The sequence below is a fragment of the Leucopleurus acutus genome (genome assembly GCF_964270905.1).
Source record: "Leucopleurus acutus genome assembly, chromosome: 12".
NCBI lineage: Eukaryota > Metazoa > Chordata > Mammalia > Artiodactyla > Delphinidae > Leucopleurus > Leucopleurus acutus.
Genome location: NC_139154.1, coordinates 34,031,827 through 34,051,268, shown reverse-complemented (window position 1 = coordinate 34,051,268; position 19,442 = coordinate 34,031,827). Strand labels below are relative to the sequence as shown.

Below are 19,442 nucleotides of genomic sequence, written 5' to 3'. Positions count from 1 at the left end.
TAATTCACTGTATCCTGTTCTTTGTCTGGACTTCTGTTTTGGGTTGTTTTAATCAAGAAAATTTTCAAACTTAACAAAAATAAAGAGAATGCTATAATAACCCCCCATGTACCCATTACCCTGCTCTAGCAATTGTAAATTTTGTTTTCTTTATATCCCCAACACACACACACCCACTATTTTGAAGCCAGTCCTGGGCATCATCCATTTAATCCATAAATATTAAAATACATATCTTTAAAGGATTCTTTAAAAGAGTCTTTAGACATTTTTAATATACTTATGTTTTATTACACGGTGTTTCACTTTTTAAGCTCTTGGGTACTAACCATCTGTTTGTCTGCTGATCCCTCATGGTGGATCTGTCCCTTGATTAGTTTTGTTATTTTTAAAAATTCAGATGTAGTTTTTCCTGTGGAACTTGTGTGTGTGTGCCTTGGATTATGGAAGTGGTTTTGATGATTTGTTTCTGCTGGGCACACTAAGCCTCGGCCCACTTTTACAGATTTTCAGCTCGTGGACTCACACATCATGTATGAAATAAAAATTTGAAGAGCACCTGCACAGAACATGCGTTTGGGTTTCAGTGTTTCATGGGGGACGACACCCACATCCACCCACACCCCCAAAAGCCCAGGAAATAGCTTTCTTGGTACTTCTCAGCAGTGATAGACACAGTTTTTCTAGGGCTAGGGTCCTTACCCCTTACACATCACTGTCATTGTGTTGTAAGTTTTTACTTTTTTGCTCTAACTTCATTTCCTCTTCCTATCTAGCACTTGAATATCTCCCCTTCCTTCCTTTGGAGCTTTGCTGTAATTTTTTCTTCTATTCTGTTTAGCATTTTTGATTATTTTTAGAAGGGAAAGTCTGCTTGGTCTTACTGTATTGCCACAACCAGAAATCATGTTTCTACCCATCTATTTTAAGGTGAAGAGTCATAAATTTCTTAAATACTCCATACAAGAGTGAGTTAGAGGGGTGTGTGTGTGTGTTAATCTGATACACTGCTATTCAGGTAACATTTAATATGTGTTACTATTTCATCTGGTGAGGTAGACAATACCTAAAAACACATTCAGACTTGTATTTCAATTAAAAGTCTTCTGTTCGTGTATTTGTGCTAAAATCGAATAGTTACATTAACTTGTGCTTCTCACATTTGTCAGAAACGTTGGTAATATTAGATCTGATTTAATATAACAGAAAAATATTAATAAATGCAGTTTTACTGCTAGGCAGAGTCTTTATTGTTTAATATTTATTTATTTAATTTACTTATTTACTTGGCTGCTCCAGGTCTTACTTGCGGCACGCGGGATCTTTAGTTGCGGCATGCACATGGGATCTAGTTCCCTGACCAGGGATCGAACCGGGCCCCCTGCATTGGGAGCTTGGAGTCTTAACCACTGTGCCACCAGGGAAGTCCCAGACAGAATCTTTAAGTACATGAAGTTATATGAGATACATCTGGAAAATGGACTAATATCATTAACATATATCCCTACATGTCAGTAAGGGAAAAAACTCACTGGGAAAATGGCAAAGGATATAAACATACTGTTTAAAGAAAACTGCAAATAAAACCGTAGTAAGATGTTTTTCCTTATTAAATTGGAAAAGATAAAAAATGATAATACCTTGGGTTCAGAAGGATGTTGAGAAATTGGAACACTTACACATTGCTAATGGGGATGTAAATTGAAATTGCCCCGAGGAAGGACAGTTAAACATCTGTCTTCCAAGGATCAAATGTACATTTGGCACATTGTTGGAAATATCAACAGATTTGAAGCAACTTAAATGTTCATCAGAGGAAACTAAATAATCATGGTATGCCCATACGGTGGACATACATAATACTGTTCAGTGTTCTATAACATGAGGCAGTTATAAACGTATGAATATGGAATGATCTCCGAGGGATTATTACATGGAAAAGGCAAGGTGTAGAACAATGTATGTAGTATGCTAACATGAGGGAGGGGGAACGTACGTGGATTTTAAATGTTTAAAATATCTGGAAGAACATACAAGAAACTGGTAATGATGGTTACCTTGGGAGGGGAAGAACTGGCTGGCTCAGGATCCAAGGAAGGGAGAGAAACTTTGTTTTTCACTTTTGAGTTTTAGGTGATGGACAGTATTATGTATTATTTTAATGGAAACCAGAGTCTTATTGTGTGTGAAAAGAAGATACAAGTAAGGGAAGAAGAATCCTGTGAGGTTGAATTTGAATTCTGGATATATCAGTATGAGATCATGATTTTTCAAAAAAAGAAAAATTGCTGAAGGAGTGAAACAGTGAGAACAGAATGGGGGAGATTTCTTTTTTCCTTTTTTAGAAGTTTGAGAGTGGTAGTTAATTAACTGTTGTACATTATTACTTTGATAAAAATAAAGGATTACAAAAACAAATAATTCAAGAAAAGCCCTGTGCCATCTTAAGCCCTATAATACATGTGAAATTATCTTGCTGTTGCATCCATTTCAGTATGTTGCCATGTCATGGTTAATGTTCATTTGACAAATAACGAGTCTTACTCTGTGGTAGGCACTGTGCTAAATACTTAACATACGATATACAGAATTTTGTGTATGAAAAATATTAAGGAAACATTTTCATCTAGAAGTTGCTCTGCTTAACAGGTTGCTCCTTTGATTTAATACCTTAGAATTAGCATAGATTATTAAAACCAGAAAATATTTTGATTATTTTATAGAAGAAATTAAACTAAGGAACTTGCTCTAGATGGAGACTCTAGAACCAGATGTTTGGTCCAGCATTCATTCCACTGAGGTTCAATTGTGAAATTTGGTTCCTTTTTAAAATGTACTTTTGCTGGTTTGGAAAGTTTTTTTTTTCTACTTATTTCTTTTTGTTTTAAAAAGATTTTACTGTCTTCAGTGACGTTCTACCTGTTTGTGCAATTGTGCCTTTTCCTATGCCATGGGCTCTGTGCCTTGGACTGTTTTCTTCCTCCATGCTTTCTGCCTGTTTGTAAAATGCAATAGAATTTTCTGGATGAAATATGACTTCCTTCTTGAGTATTGAATTTTTCTTTGATTTTGGTCTCTTGGAGTTAAAACCTAATTAAGAGTTAGTTATTGTCTAGAGACTTTATTCTTCCTACATGTCAGTGGTTCTTTGTACTATATATAATACGTGAAGTTGGGATGTTAGAAAAATTTAGCTCTTACCATTAGATAAATGTTCCATTTGTTGAATAGTTATGTTACCCTAGGTACTATATTTATTCTTTTTTTAATATAAATTTATGTATGTATGTATGTATGCATAGGGTCCTCGTTGCTGCGCGCAGGCTTTCTCTAGTTGTGGTGAGCGGGAGCCGTTCTTTGTTGAGGTGCGCAGGCTTCTCAACGCGGTGGCTTCTCTTGTTGCGGAGCACGGGCTCTAGGTGCCTGGGCTTCAGTAGTTGTGGCACACGGGCTCAGTAGTTGTGGCTCACGGGCTCTAGAGCACAGGCTCAGTAGTTGTGGCTCACGGGCTTAGTTGCTCCACGGCATGTGGGATCTTCCGGGACCAGGGCTTGAATCTGTGTCCCCTGCATTGGCAGGCGGATTGTCAACCACTGCGCCACCAGGGAAGTCCCTATATTAATTCTTTTGTTTGCTTTACTAATTAAATAACTTAAGGCCAAAGCCTCATCTCTCATAGATATGCTCCATTATTTTGTAGGGTAGTGCTAAGAATGCTAGCTTTATTTTCAGATTCTAGCCCCATTTAATTAATAATATGACTTTGTGTAAGTTTCTTGATTCCTAGGTGATTTTATTCACTTGTAAAATTATCATAATGGTTCTTATATGTAAATAATACATGGAAGAGTGGTTAGAATAGGGCGTGGCACATATTGAACACATATTTGTTGAATGAATAATGTAATCTTTTATGGTAATGTGTGCTGCTTAAACAGATAAAAATATACAGATAGTGACTAGTATATGTGCCATAAAGTTAGAGATTGAACATGTTAATAGTGTTTTATTTAATGAATTTCAGTAAGCTGATAGGAAATTGAAAATCCTTAGAACATTTTTTGTTTCCTGTTGATTATTTTGTTTGTATTTCAAGGCTCTTCATCGGTTACCTGCTCTCTTAAAAAAAATCAGTTTGGAAAAAAAAATCAGTTTGGTATATAAAGAATAAGCTATATAATGAGGAAGAAGAGCAGCTTATTTTGTCTATAAAACAAATCACTTATAAATGAATTTAAGATAAAAGTATTCGTTTGTTGAATGCCACACACGGACTCTTACCACTGAAGGTAAATTAATTGTCTTGGAAAAGCTGTGGAAGTGATGGTAGGATTATTGTATGTAAACATAATTCACTCCTAGAGATAGAGTTAGTACTGGAGTTTTGTTATTCTTCCTAACCTTTTCTCTAAGGTTTTGGGTTGAAGAGGAATAATTACTATACTAAATTTACATCACTGTTATTTCTCACAATTTCATTTCTTGCATAGTTCTTTACTGCTTTTATGATGTAATCCTTTTTATTGTTATTCCCATCCTATTTTTCTGAGATTAAGCTTATTCTGAGGTCCTTTAGCATCTCCAAAAACGACCTGTATAATAATACCTTATATTTTTTCCTCTGACTTTGCTTGTATTTGAGTTTCTTTCATCTAGAATGTTTTGTTACTAGTGCATCTTGTAATTTTGGGTAGTAAGTACCCTGACTTCTTCACAGATCTCTCAGATTCTCAAAAAGGAATGTACTTCTTGCATTCTGCCTCTCAATCGGGTAACACTCAACGCTGAAGGGAGCCCCAATCTTAGTTCTCCAAGCCTCCCAGGATCATAAAATTTGCTGGTTGAAGCGTTACAAAGGGGATCTCCTGCTTAATTGACAAGAATAATGTAAAGGGGGAATTAGTGGAGGAACTTTTAACTACATTAATGTTAAAAATTGATTCCCTTCCTCTCTCCTGACTTCTTATCAATGACCTTATCTGGGAAGATTTTCTTATTCCAGGGAGCCACTTGTCATTTTGGTTTTTACTCTCTGACCTGTATTGAGTCTTTTTTTTTTTTTTTTTTTGCTGTACGCGGGCCTCTCACTGTTGTGGCCTCTCCCGTTGCGGAGCACAGGCTCCAGACGCGCAGGCTCAGCGGCCATGGCTCACGGGCCCAGCCGTTCCGCGGCATGTGGGATCTTCCCGGACCGGGGAACGAACCCGCGTCCCTTGCATCGGCAGGTGGACTCTCAACCACTGCCCCACCAGGGAAGCCCAGAGTCTTTTTTATAATTTAATTTTTTTAACAAAAAATTGTGCACCTAGGCTCTATATACCTTAAGTATTTATAGCCTTTATTCTATGTGGTATTAATAATTAATAACTGGTATTGATGTAATACCTGATACAGCCGTAAATCGTTTTGGTAAGACATGAAGCAGAATCCATTGTCTTTTAATTGGGCTAAAATCTACATCGCTACTACTGATAGCACATGGAAAGACAGAATTATTCTGTACCTGTTGTTTCCTTCACAGAGAGCTAGTGGCATCTGACAAAGAACCATGATACCTGGCTGAAACTCCAGGATGGAAGTAATGCACAAGTCACTTTATAAAAGCCAACACTGTAAATCGTACGTAATGGCTATATGCAAACTAGTGATCAACGTTAATAATTTTAGAAGGGAAAAGTTTACAGTTAGCTTATAAGTGGCTGTGTAAACCAGTGCAGTAGCTGTTTAGCAGCTTTCCAAATCCTTGGAAGGCCAGTGTGCCAGTAAGAGAGTCCTCATGAGCATTCCCACATCTGGCTCAAGTGACTTAAGGGGGATGAGAGCTAGAATCACATTCCTCTCCTCTCCCCAAGTCCTCATTCTAGTCAGTCAGACTTTTCTCAGCCCCTGCTACCACATTTCTGCCACATTTAATCATAAAGTACTAGGTCTTAAATGTTCCAAGTAGCTTTTTTTTTAATTGTAAATACTGTCTTTACCAGAGCTGGTGCTGGCACTGTTTTGGAGATCCTCTATGGGATCTCATATTAACTGCCTGACTTACTTGCGAGTAAAAGAAAAGTGAGAGGCTCTTCCATTTTACATTGTAGTTTGTTAGTTTGGATTTAAGCCAGGGGTGTTGGTTCCCGCAGTATAATACTGTGTTTGCATTATTTGATACTGCTTCTCAGAATCTACTCTTGTTTAAATTTTTTTTTTTTAAGATAGAGATGACTGAGTCAGTTTGACGTTTAGAAGCTTAGTGAACGTTTTTGTGACTGTCTCACCATTGCCCCCCACTTCCTCCCCAGAAACCCCCTAAATTCAGGTGTTCCATAGAAATAGTTTTAAAATTGGAAGTCATCCATGATATGTAAAAATGGTATTAGAGGAAAAATTTAAAGTAGTATGATTTTGTAAGATTCTGGGAAAGAGTTTTCCTCAAGTTTATTTTAATAAATAACCATTATAATTGTATTGGTGATGGTGAGCAGGAGAAACTCTTACAACATGATCCTTCAGTTCTTTTCCCACTTAAGAGTATGACGGTGCAGAAGCAGCATTTATTTTCATTTGACTTTAGTATTTGGGTGTAGCCCATCTATTTCTTCCCTTCTTCGCTCAGCAGCTTTGCAGATGGAAGCCACACTTTTGATACTTGCCACTTTTATAATGTATAAATTTCTGGGGCTTCATTAGGTAATTTTAGTGTAATACTAAGTTTAACTTCCCCTGAGCTTCAGACCCTTTTAAAATATATTTTTTTAACCTAAACATATTTTTCATTAAATTTAAGGATTTAAAATGTTTCTCTGTTTATTTTCTTTAAAATAATATGCATATAATCATTGCATTTTGTTTAGGTTCTTTTTATTCAGATAAACAGCAAGAAAGCTCTTGAGTTAAAACTACATTTTCTAAACCATATTCTACTTCTTTAGTATCTATTTGTTGATTTTACTCCCCCCAAATTTTATTCACCATAAAGTTTCTTATTACAAAAAGATTTTTAAATTACTTAGCATCAAGTAAAATTGATAATCCAAGAAGGTGTCTATCATATTCATTTTTTGTGACTTTTTAATACTCCTGGGCACACCTTGTACAAATACCTCAGTTTGAGAGGCACTAGCTCATTGGATCAAGTGGACATTTCTTGGTATAAAGTGAGGGATAAAAGACATACTTAAATACTAACCTAATTTTTAAAAATAGTTGTATTTGATAGACATGACTGTCACATTGCTAGGTAAGTTTTTAGGCCACTTGCTCTCAACCCCTAGACTCACCCTCTTTTTGGATGAGCGCTGGTCGCAGAGGACACTGAGTAGCCCTACTCTGGGCCGTGATGACTTACTTACTCTGTGATTACACTCTTCTTCATATTTGATGTCTTAAACATTTCATTTCCCCTCCCTAAAATTGCACATCCTCGTTTTCTAACTGCTGCATTCCTTCTGTTACTTCTTGACAAGGCAAATATCCCTTCCCCAGGGAAGCCTGTCTTTACAGTGATCATCACCAACAAAGCTAGACATTCCCTCTCTGTGCTTCCATAGCCCCTTATTCACATATCTGTACTGTTAACGGTATACTTACCTCTTATTAGACTGTGAACTCTTTGAGGGCAAGGACCTTATTTCCCCTCTGGTCAAATACAGTGCCTAGCACCTAGCAGGTATCAGGAAATGCTTGCTTCAGTGAGTGGATGAGTGGACAGACAGGCTCTTTCTAATTAGTGTTTGATGTGATATAGCTCTACCATTAGAAATTATGACTTGCTATGACCCCAGAGCATTCAACTAATGGCAACCACCTGACCCCTGCTCTCTAGCCATGTTTCCAATCCAGGGTGGTATGGTGTGGAGTTACTATGGCAGTTATTTTTGCTAGTACCTAATGTTTTAACTTATTTCTTTCAGGAATTGTTGGATAAGTATTTAATAGCCAATGCAACTAATCCAGAGAGTAAGGTCTTCTATCTGAAGATGAAGGGAGATTACTTCCGGTACCTTGCTGAAGTTGCTTGTGGTGATGATCGGAAACGTAAGTGTATTTGGTTTATGGGTAAAGCTAAAGTATAAAAGAGAGGGAGGATAAATTTATAATGTTACCTTACGTTCTCAAACATGAAAACAGTTATGACTTTACATTATGTGCTCTTTATAAAAAATTAAACTCATAAACTCTATTATAACCTGATAAGATAAATTATAACCTGATAAGATATTATTAAAAACAGGCTTAATCTTTTAGGCTTTAGAATTTGGTTCACCATATTTTTAGCCCCAGAGTTCTTTGCATATGCTTTGGGTGATTCTGTTGTGTCACATGGTCTTCAGCATCTTGTATCTTGAAACTTAAGATAACTAGAAATTACATGTAGAGTAGAAACAGGACATTGTACTTTTTCTACTTGACATATTAATTTATTAATTACTACCTATTTTGAGGGATCATAACATTGACTACTAATTACACATAACCAGATTTCTGAGGAGGAGAGGTCAGATGAGAGTTTTATTGCTGGTATATAATTTATCACAGAAAACACAGCTATGGGGAAAAGAGTAACCTGATTTCCTAACTTGATTGTAAAACAGTCAAAGTAAATTTATTAGCAGTGAACTCAGTCTCCTGGAGTATTGGTAGCTGAGTGTACGGTAGTATATTGTGCATGTGCCTGCTAGTCTAGGTAGAAGCAAGTCTGGGTAGAAGTATCACTTAAGTCCTTATTTTTTTTCCAATAAGTTTATTATTTTGTTCGTCATTTTACCCTATCCAAAAAGGGCATGCCCCACAAATGGTTATTACAGCCTCCTCTTCCTCTCTCTCAGAGAGTTACTAAAAGTGAGACAGTTTTAGCATCCCCAAAATTAGTGTAATTGAAAATATAAAGAGAAAACTTTTGTACCTTGCTGTAATAGAATCTGTATACTAAACTGTTGTGTTATCAATATATAATTTCTGTTGCCATAATGGTAAGCAAAATTGAATGTGACAGATATTTGCACAGGACTGAACATTTAAACGTCAACTAGTCAAAGGGATATCTTTGGGAGATTGGGCCATAGCCCCAGCATTAATCTGATCTGACCCTTTCTGGCTCATTGGGATTTTCTCGTCCTATACGTAGAACACTCCAGTAGTCTGGGATTTGTAAATAGTCTGTATTTACAAAGTCTAGATGCTGAGACGCTTTAGAACTCTCATTGTAATGCCTCCTTATGTGCTGGACACGAAGAGCTCCTTAGTTAAATGTGAGGGCCATACCAGCTATGTTTAGATCAGTGAAGGTGCCATTGAAGAAGGAGGAGGAAAGGCACATATTTGGGCTTTAAAGGGATAACTTGATTTCTGTTAGGTCAGTCCTTCTAGAGCTGTAATGGGCCCAATGGCCTCATTCAGAAAAGCTAACCTTTTCAAAACATGATATAATCAGATTAGTGCTGGTAGTTCTTCCTGAACATTTTGTTCAGGAAGGTGACATTTTTATTAAGCCAATCAAACTCTGGTCAGCAGATTTTGATCTATATACTGGTGCTTTTATATTGCCTTTCACATAATACATGTTGATACCGAGGGTCAGTGTTATTTCTACAGATAAGTCACAAAAATAGAGATTTTGGTGGTGATGATCTTTTAAAATGCTTCCATTATTGTGGGAAGGGATATTGCCGCTGATTTTTTTCAAGTTTTATTGAGATATTATTGACATATATCAAATTGTTTTTAATTGCTGCATTTTCAGGTAATAAAATTAAAAGACATGAAAGAAGAAAAGTGTTTTAGCCCCAGAGATGAAAAACCTGATACACTGTCTCATGTTTTTTTTATTAAGCTGATTATAAACAAGCAACATTATAAACTAGTTTTTTAATAGCCCAGTACAGGATAATGTTTTTGGTTTGCTACTGTGGTTTTAAACGAAGGCTACAGAGAGAAGTCTGGCTCTACCAAGTTAGTAGCATAGGTTAAAGGTATTACTGTATACTGGGTGGATATTTCAAGTATCATGCTTTCTTATTTCGTTTTTTTCCCTTCACAGAAACGATAGATAATTCCCAAGGAGCTTACCAAGAGGCTTTTGATATAAGCAAGAAAGAGATGCAACCCACACACCCAATCCGCCTGGGGCTGGCTCTTAACTTTTCTGTATTTTACTATGAGATCCTTAATAACCCAGAACTTGCCTGCACACTGGCTAAAACGGTAAGATGTGTTTCCAGAAATACCCTCTTTAGGTTATTTGAGATAGCAAGCATGTTAATTTCTAGGTATTTTACTTGGATATCCAGGGATGATTTCTACATTTATTTGGATATCTCCTTTTTCTTACCATCGTGACCACCTACCACCGTCCTTCTCAAGATCTTACTCTCCCAGCTATGGTTGTAAGCAGTAAGATCTGTCTAAAGAGCATATTGGTCAGAGTAATCAAAACAGTAGGAGAGAAATGTAAAGGATTGGAAAGTAATGCCTGCCAGGTTTGATCAGTAGAATCTCTGCATTCCTCAAAGTGTTTCAAAATGGAAGTGTTCCAAGGGGTTTTTGCAAATAAATACTAGTTCTTATTTGTAAACAATATATTGGGCATAGCTACTGTGCTGTCTGTCCTGTGAAAGAACTAAGAAATGCTTGTTAATGATTAAGTACGTAGAACTTTATAAGTTTTAGTCATCCTCAAAAATTCTTAAGCTGAGAATCCGAGGCAGTGATTTCATTGAGTTTTGTTTTAAGTGATAATAGAACATAAAGTGCATGTTCATCTATTTTATAAAAACGGTTTGTGACTATAGAGTACCAGTGTGTGTTGATGTGAATATTGTTTACCGTGGATATTAATACTTGTCAGGCTTTTGATGAGGCCATTGCAGAGCTTGACACACTGAATGAAGACTCATACAAAGACAGCACCCTCATCATGCAGTTGCTTAGAGACAACCTAACAGTGAGTTTTTCATACTTTTAATTTTATTTCCTTTTCAGGAACAAAAGTATTAATACTTTATTCAGGCTCCCTGTGTTTTGGGGCACCTATATTAGAGCTACACTTGCTCTTAGAAAATGATTATATAAAAATTACATAAAAATATTAAATATGTATTAGTATTTTGTATAGGACAACTGTTCTTCGTAGGCAGATTTTCAAGTTGAATAGGCATTTTATCAGACCTTCCTGAGAAAGTACTAAGATTTTAGGAACTCATAATATTAACATTATTGACTCTTTACTTGACTGGTATGAAGATGTTGATAAATTATGTTAATATAGAAAGTTTGTCTTTTTTAATTTGTTTTTTCTTTTGTTTTTCTCCCTACCTCTTGTATAGACAGGGGATGGAGGAAAAAGTAATGGTGAAAAAAATACAGGTTGAGCTTTACTTAGCTTCTTTTGTAGATTCAAGTAAATTGGATAGGTCAAAATGTGGAAGAAATACACCTTTTAATATAAATGTAGTTCTCCCCCCCCCCAGATTTGATGCTTTATCTTCTGCTAGATAGAAAAAATTTTAACATTAGCACCCTATCTGTTCAACTTTGCTGAAGAGAGAAATTATGAAGACAGTTCATTCCCAGCCATTAGAAATCCCTCTGGTTGTGAGGTGACAATAGAAAAATGATCAGTATAAATAGCTTCTATAGAAGAAAAACAAACTGAGCAATTAACCTCTTTCCAGATACACCATGGAGCTATCTTTTTTTCGGGGGTGGGGGGGCTCTCACTGTTGTGGCCTCTCCCATTGCGGAGCACAGGCTCCGGACGCGCAGGCTCAGCGGCCATGGCTCACGGGCCCAGCCCAGCATGTGGGATCTTCCCGGACCGGGGCACGAACCCGTTTCCCCTGCATCGGCAGGCAAACTCTCAACCACTGCGCCACCAGGGAAGCCCACGTGGAGCTATCTTTTAACTAGTTCTGTTTTCTCTCTCCCAGAGACAGTTCTTTGGGGGATATTTGTTTGTTTTTATTTTAGTATCTTAATAATGACTTAAAGGTTAAGACTTCAGCTTTGCTAAAATTGCCACTAGTGTCTTGGTGCTGGTCTAATAGAAATCCATTTTGTGAACTATTATTATGCATACTCGACAAGTATTGACTATTCCCTTTTTCACTTCATTGTTCCATCCTAAAATTAGAGAGACTAACATCCTACCTAATTCAAGAACCGTATCTACATATCTTCACGCACACATGCTGCTTCCCTGTAACTTAACATCGTTCACTCCTGTTTAACTCTTTGCAGCATACAAAGTAAGCCTGCTTCTTTTTCTATATGATAGCCCTTCAGGTACTTGGCAATGGTGACTTTGACCATGGTCCCTGCCCACCCCCCCAAAAAATTTGTTTTGGCCTTATTAATCTCATAAATTATATTTTAGTAGTGCTTTTAAAAAGAGCATTGGGCTGCCAGAAATTGAGAGAGCATTAAATTCTAAGGATGTTAGTTACCTTGTTTTTATCTGAGATTATAGTAAGCTTTGAAAACATACTCAAATAGCGTATATGTGTTTGTCATTTTGCAAATGCACAGTGAAAGGAATACAGGGGTACACTTGGGAGGAGTTGGTGAAATACAACTTCCAGTCTTAGTCATAATCTCTATTGTTTAATTTACTGCTCTAAGAATTACATTCTGATATAATAATAAGATTTGAAATAATTGATCTAGAAATAGTAACTTAATATGATTTTTTTTTCTAGTTATGGACATCAGACAGTGCAGGAGAAGAATGTGATGCGGCAGAAGGGGCAGAGAACTAAGTGCATACAGGGTGTCATCCTTCTTCCCCTCAAGAAACCTTTTTACTCATCTCCATTCCTTATTCCATTTGGATTTCCTATAGCAAAGAAACCCATTCATGTGTATGGAATCAACTGTTTATAGTCTTTTCACACCGCAGCTTTGGGAAAACTCCATTCCTTGATTTGTGTTTGTCTTGGCCTTTCTGGTGTGCAGTTACTGCTGTAGAAAAGTATTAATAGCTTCATTTCATATAAACATAAGTAACTTCCAAACACTTATGTAGAGGACTAAAAATGTATCTGGTATTTAAGTAATCTGAACCAGTTCTGCAAGTGACTGTGTTTTGTATTACTGTGAAGATATGAAAATGTAGTTAATTACAGTTTAAAGAGTGTTCTGCATAACTTCCTGATTTCTACATTCCCTCCCTTACTCTTCTTCGGGGGTTTTCTTTCAGTAAAGCAACTTTTCCATCCTCTTAATATATTCCTTTTTGGTAGGAATCCAGAAGTATTAGATTGAATGGAAAAGCAGTTGACATTTTGAGGCTGGAGGTCACAAATTAAAATGCCTCCTGTATCATATATGATGGAGGTCTTGCGTATCTGTGACAACAGGGAGTTTCCTCATTCATTCTTCATTTGCTGCTGTTTAAGTTGACAACTTCCCTTCCCAATAAAAATTCACTTACACCTCCTGCCTTTGTAGTTCTGGTATTCACTTTACGATGTAATAGAAGTAGCATGTTGCTGCCAGAATACAAGCATTGCTTTTGGCAAATGAAAGTGCATGTCATTTCTTAGTACACTAGAAAGGGGAAATAAAGTACACAAGTCCAAGTCTAAAACTTTAGTACTTTTCCATGCAGATTTGTGCACATGTGAGAGGGTGTCCAGTTTGTCTAGTGATTGTTAGAGAGTTGGACCACTATTGTATGTTGCTAATAATCATTGACTGTAGTCCCAAAAAGGCCTTGTGAAAATGTTATGCCCTATGTAACAACAGAGTAACATAAAATAAAATTACATTTTATAAACCATTTACTATGGCTTTGTAACAATTACATACTCATATTTAAAGGGACAGGTGAATTTACTACTTTCTGAAGTTTATTGATACTTCCCTTTTATCTCATGTAAAATGGAGTAGTGGTACCCATTTTTCTGCATTGTGATACACTTGTCTAGGGATGCCTGGACCTGTATACAATTGGACTCCATTTCTTAAGAGTTAGTGTTTTACCTTAGATCAGTTTTGTGGACCCTCTCTTCCTTAGATGTAAATGATATTAGCTAACTGTTAAATAAAGTGGACATTTTAAAACTAGAAAAGTTAAAATTATGTGATTGTGAATGCTTTGGCTGGTGTTAGAATTACGTTTCAGTGGATATTCAAACAGAATGTCAGAGTTTAAGAGTACCTTGTTTTGTTTTCAGATAATTCTCTTTGTAAACACTCAGTTGTACCATTGGTGAGTTCAGAATAATTTGGGTTTTATGATATTGCCATGGCTATTATACTAGCCTGTCTTAGTTTTGGCCTGAGAATTTATTTTAAAGTCAGAAAATAATCTGAAAAATTAAGCTGTGTAGGATTATCCTTTTTCTCCTAAAAGTGTAACTATGAAACAAGGTTTTGTTTGCACTTGATTTGTTTTCTGAGGGGAAATGAAAAGACAGAATTGAAGGGGCTTGCAGAAATTATCCGTTTAAATAAGATTAATAGAACTCTGGCCGCCAAAATCTAAATCAGTAAGACAGTGCTTTTTAAATAAAAATTTCAATAAACATTGAAAGAACATTGTGAATTAGGAGAAAAAAATATCAGTCCTAACAAAGTTGTAAGTACTGAATAAAGTAATGACTACACTACTTTGGTGAGTTATGAAAGTAGCCTTCTTTCTTAAAGAGCAGATTAGTCCCAGGTTATCTCCTTGCTTTAGGAGAGGTGAGCATCTTTAAAAGGGGGCCCAGCCTGTGGTATTATCTCTTTTTGACTCTCATTTTGGGGCCTCCTTGTACTAGATGTAGAGGATATTTATAGAATACTGCTAAGAACTCAGTCGGGGTAGAGGGAGGGTTTAAACCCAGGTTTGAGCTTTCTAACTTTTATAATTACTTTCTGAGATAGTTTAGAAATTTTAAATGTTAAACCTATTTTGTAGTTAGAACTTTTTAATTGGCAGTTTTCCCTTTAAAATGTCATTTAGGTTTTAATAACTGAAAATAACAGGAGGGTGGATTGCATCCTAACACTGATTATCCAAAATAGAAACTTTAGGGATTTCTCTTCCAACATACAGTACATTCAGCCATGATTATTTGACCCGAGATTGGGAAAGAACAGTACGTTTTTTTGGACGGGATTGGTAGACTACAGTCATGTGTATAACTTCAAATATTTATCAGTAGAGACTGTTAGTTTTTTTAAAAGTCATGAAAAACACTAGGAAGCCCATTTAAAGTGTGTAAAAATTCTAATAGAGTAAAATATTTTGAGATCAGAATTCTAGTCACTTATATTTAACTGGACTGAGTTTTTTGTTTTGTTTTTGTGGAGTTGAGCCAAACATTCAGAAATATTTGAGGGCCTATTTTAGGCACAAACATGTGACAATTTTTGTTAAATTATGAGCCTGAGTTTCTTTGGACTGGTTATAGATAGGTGTCATCTGATATGTTTAGGAAGACTCACTTTAAACTGATTAAGACAGTTATGTTGTATGTTTTATTCTGCCATATATCATCTTACCTTGTATAATTTGTATTTCATCAGCTTTGCAAGAGGAGAGTTACCATTGTATATCATATATATTACCGTTGAATTTTGAGGCCATCACAATTAAGTACCAGTATAAACCACCTGCCACAATAACGTTTTTTTAACAGAAACCACTAATTTTTTTTTTAATTAATTAATTTATTTTTTGGCTGTGTTGGATCTTTGTTGCTGTGCGTGGGCTTTCTCTAGTTGTGGCAAGCGGGGGCTACTCTTTGTTGCGGTGTGTGGGCTTCTCATTGCGGTGGCTTCTGTTGTGGAGCATGGGCTCTAGGTGTGTGGGCTTCAGTAGTTGTGGCTCATGGCTTTAGAGCGCAGGCTCAGTAGTTGCAGCGTACGGGCTTAGTTGCTCCAGGGCATGTGGGATCTTCCCGGACCAGGGATCGAACCCATGACCCCTGCACTGGCAGGCGGATTCTTAACCACTGCGCCACCAGGGAAGTCCCCCACAATAACGTTTTTGATGCATTCAGCAGGTGCTTAAGAAACCTGTGGTGTCAATACCAGAAGATGAGTCCCAGACCATCATGAAATTCAGTTCACAGCAGACTTGCCATTTACTGGTTAGCCACAATTCACTTACAAAAGCCTTTAGACTTGATGCTTTAAAGGGAGTAATAATAAATAGTAAGTAATAATAAATACCCAGGGGGAGAAGCTGGAGACTGAACCATCTTCAGTTTAAAATTAGAACACCTTGAGCATGTCCATAAATGGTCCGGCCCTTCTGTTTTAGTTACAGGCATTGATTGAATTCATTTTGGTGCCTGGTCATGTATTAGGCACACACATTCACATTTAGTCATATTTAATCCTCTCAACTGCCCTGCCAAGTTAATTTCCCCTTGACTGATAGGACATCTGATCAGAAAAATAATGAAGTTATTTGTCCAAAATTAATGTGTATTAAGCGGCAGACTTACAGTTTGAAATCAGGTGCCAAAAGCAAATTCATTTCTGTGTCGCTGTTGCCAGCTGTGCGTGCTTCAGCTTGTTTACTGTGGCTAGTAAATAGAATTATTTATCTTTTATTTTCTGTCATATTGGGAGGGTTGGTTTGTTTTTTTAACTCTTCCTCCGCTTACCCTCAATCTGTCATTTTTGCCCTTGAGGAAAACCTTAAAAGCAGCTCAGGGAATATTAGGACATGCTGGACCTAACCCATGGTTACGGAAGCAAGTCCAAAAAAAATCAACTGAATTTCCCAAGGTCCCAGCTAATGTTTGACCTGAAGCTAGACAAAATTAGACCAAAAAAACAGATGAAAATAGTTCCAGATTCTCAGTAATTCTCTACTGCCTAAGTTGAAAAGAATTTTCAATGAAAATTATTTGTTCTTGCCACTCAGACTTAGAAAATGAAGGCTTTAATTTACATTTCTCTAGGAGGTTTTTTTAAAAGATGTTAGCCCTCTAATGATTTTCAGAAAGTAAGGAAATAATGTTCATTACCAAGCATTTGTCAAATTTATGGTTCAGATACGTTCTTCATTTTGTATGTTTCACACTGAAGGCCCTTGTGTTGTCAATGTTCATCGTATACTCAATACTTCAGTATAGTGATAAGGCCATCGGCCAGTGTTCTAGCCCAAGCGCCCCACTGGTAGCTGCATGTGATCTTGGGCCACCATCTCGGGGGCCTGACTTACCCATCTTCACAGGTCCTGTTTTTAAGCATCTTCACAAATAAAACTCAGCTTCATAAAATTTTTGAGGTAGATTTTTCTCCTGATTTATGAATGAGAAAACTGAGGCACAGAAGCTAATGATGTGTCCTAGGACTTGGGTCCTCATAGCTAAGTGAGTGGCATTATCAGGATTCAAACCTGGTTAATCTACTTGAAAGTTGGTACTCTGCTGCTGTGCTATGTTGCCTTTTTTTGGAGATTAAAGCAGTGACAGATCAGTGCTTTTTTAAAATTTCATTATGACCGATTAGTGGATAGTGGAAACCTAATGGGTCACAGCCAGCTCTTTTATAATAGAAGTATATGGCATGGGAATTCCCTGGCGGTCCAGTGGTTAGGACTCGGTGCTTTCATTGCTGGGGCCCGGGTTCAGTCCCTGGTCGGGGAACTAAGATCCCGCAAGCCGCATGGCGTGGCCAAAAAATATATATATATGGCATGTTAATAGGGATAATAGTTTGTGAAATCATTTTCACTTTATGTGAACAGTGGGTTGTGATGTAAAATTGATTTCAAATGAGTTTAAGAGCCATTTGTTCTAGATGGGCTTAGAGGTTTCTTTGCAATTCATGTCCTAGGACTGTTAAGTTCATAATTTCACTGTTGTAAATAGTATCAGAGTTTTTAATGGTGACATTGTTGGGTCCCTTCCACTTAAAGCATTGTGTTAATGGCAACACTTTCTACTTTAGAATATGCTGAGCAGTGAGTCCGTTAATGCCCTTTAGAAAAAAAGGAGACTCCCTCTTTTGAGGGCAATACTTTTTTTTTTTTTTTTGACGGTACGCGGGCCTCTCACTGCTGTGGCCTCTCCCGCTGCGGAGCACAGGCTCCGGACGCGCAGGCCCAGCGGCCACGGCTCACAGGCCCAGCCGCTCTGCGGCATGTGGGATCTTCCCGGACCGGGGCATGAACCCGTGTCCCCTGCATCGGCAGGCGGACTCTGAACCACTGCGCCACCGGGGAATCCCAAGGGGGCAATACTTTTATTCCACATTGCTTGAAGGATTATGTGAAGATTAATTCTTATATCTTTTCTTTGTCCTCAGACACTGTTTTCTGCAGCATATCACAGCCTTGGCCTAAGACCATCAAGGAAGTACTTAAACCCTAGAAGCATGGCAGAGTTAGGATTTGCTCAGCTAGCAAAGAGGATTATTAAGGGCTTTCATGGGATATGAATTACTGAGTGGGTTTGAAACTGGGTTGAGTCCCAAGTAAAAATCAGTACAATAGGCCTTACTACTCTAGGCTCCTAAATTCTTTTATTTGAGCTGGAATACAGCTCTTTGAGGAGTATCTAAGGTTCTTACCAAATGCCTATGAAAAGAGTTGTATTACTGTAATTTGAACTAAAGATTTAGGAATTTCGTTGCTAATTTAGACAAATGAAATTATATACTGTAGACTTATTTGTTTGAGATGAGATTTATTTGCCTATATACAAAAATCACCATTTTTCTTTCTGTGACAGCAGATGACATTGTTGAAAACTAGAAAAGTTCTGCTTAAAAGTCAATTAAAATTTAACTTAGGGTGCAGCCTGGCTTTCTTTCCACTCTGGAAATGTAGGGGAGCTAAACCCACTTAATGAGGCTCAGGTCAACCTCATTTCTGAGGACGTGTGTATGTGTATACTAGAAGTCGGCATTTATTGAAAAAACTTCCTGCCCCTCACTCATCTTAATGAGCGCCACTCCACAGCATCTGACTTGAATAACTCGACCCCGAAGGGGAGACCAAACTACTTGTATTTTATTTTCTGCTGGCATCACCTTATGTTTTTTGCCCACTTGGAATTAGTGCTGAGCACTCTCTCCATCCTAGAGCCGTGGGTCTTCAGACACGGCCCTGCATTTCAGCCATTCTCCTTAACAGGTGGTGTTCTTTCAGCTCTTCTGGAACTTAGAACCTTGGTGCGTTCAGTGGAAAGATTTCAGAAGACTATTGTGTCCTGAGACTGGGGCAACGCCACTACTTTGGAACTAGGAACATAAATGGGACAAGATTACTTGTCTGTTCCTACAGCTGCGTGATGTGAGAGACATGTGACCTAGCGGAAAAAGATCTAGCTTACACGAGCATTCGTTCATTCACTTACTCGTTAAATATATTGAGTGCCCGTTATGAGCCAAGGACTATACTGGGTACTAGTACTTGCAGCTTTGCCACTTTTTTAGTTGTAGGCCTAATCTCTCTCAGCTTCAGTTTTCTTACCTATGAAAGAGACACCTGCCCGGCCTGTGAGCCA

The 19,442-nt window shown here is 37.4% G+C and overlaps 1 protein-coding gene across 1 annotated transcript in view; it reads left to right on the top strand.

Moving 5' to 3' along the window:
- The window catches only part of YWHAQ (tyrosine 3-monooxygenase/tryptophan 5-monooxygenase activation protein theta), a 32,918-nt gene extending 18,250 nt beyond the window's left edge, over positions 1-14,668 (top strand). Inside the window, exons 3-6 of the mRNA XM_082851593.1 lie at positions 7,902-8,025; positions 10,028-10,191; positions 10,835-10,930; positions 12,684-14,668. Coding sequence (XP_082707719.1) covers positions 7,902-8,025; positions 10,028-10,191; positions 10,835-10,930; positions 12,684-12,743 — 444 coding nt within the window. The 3' untranslated portion in view covers positions 12,744-14,668. The remainder of the gene's footprint in view (positions 1-7,901; positions 8,026-10,027; positions 10,192-10,834; positions 10,931-12,683) is intronic.
- The last annotated feature ends 4,774 nt before the right edge of the window (positions 14,669-19,442 follow it).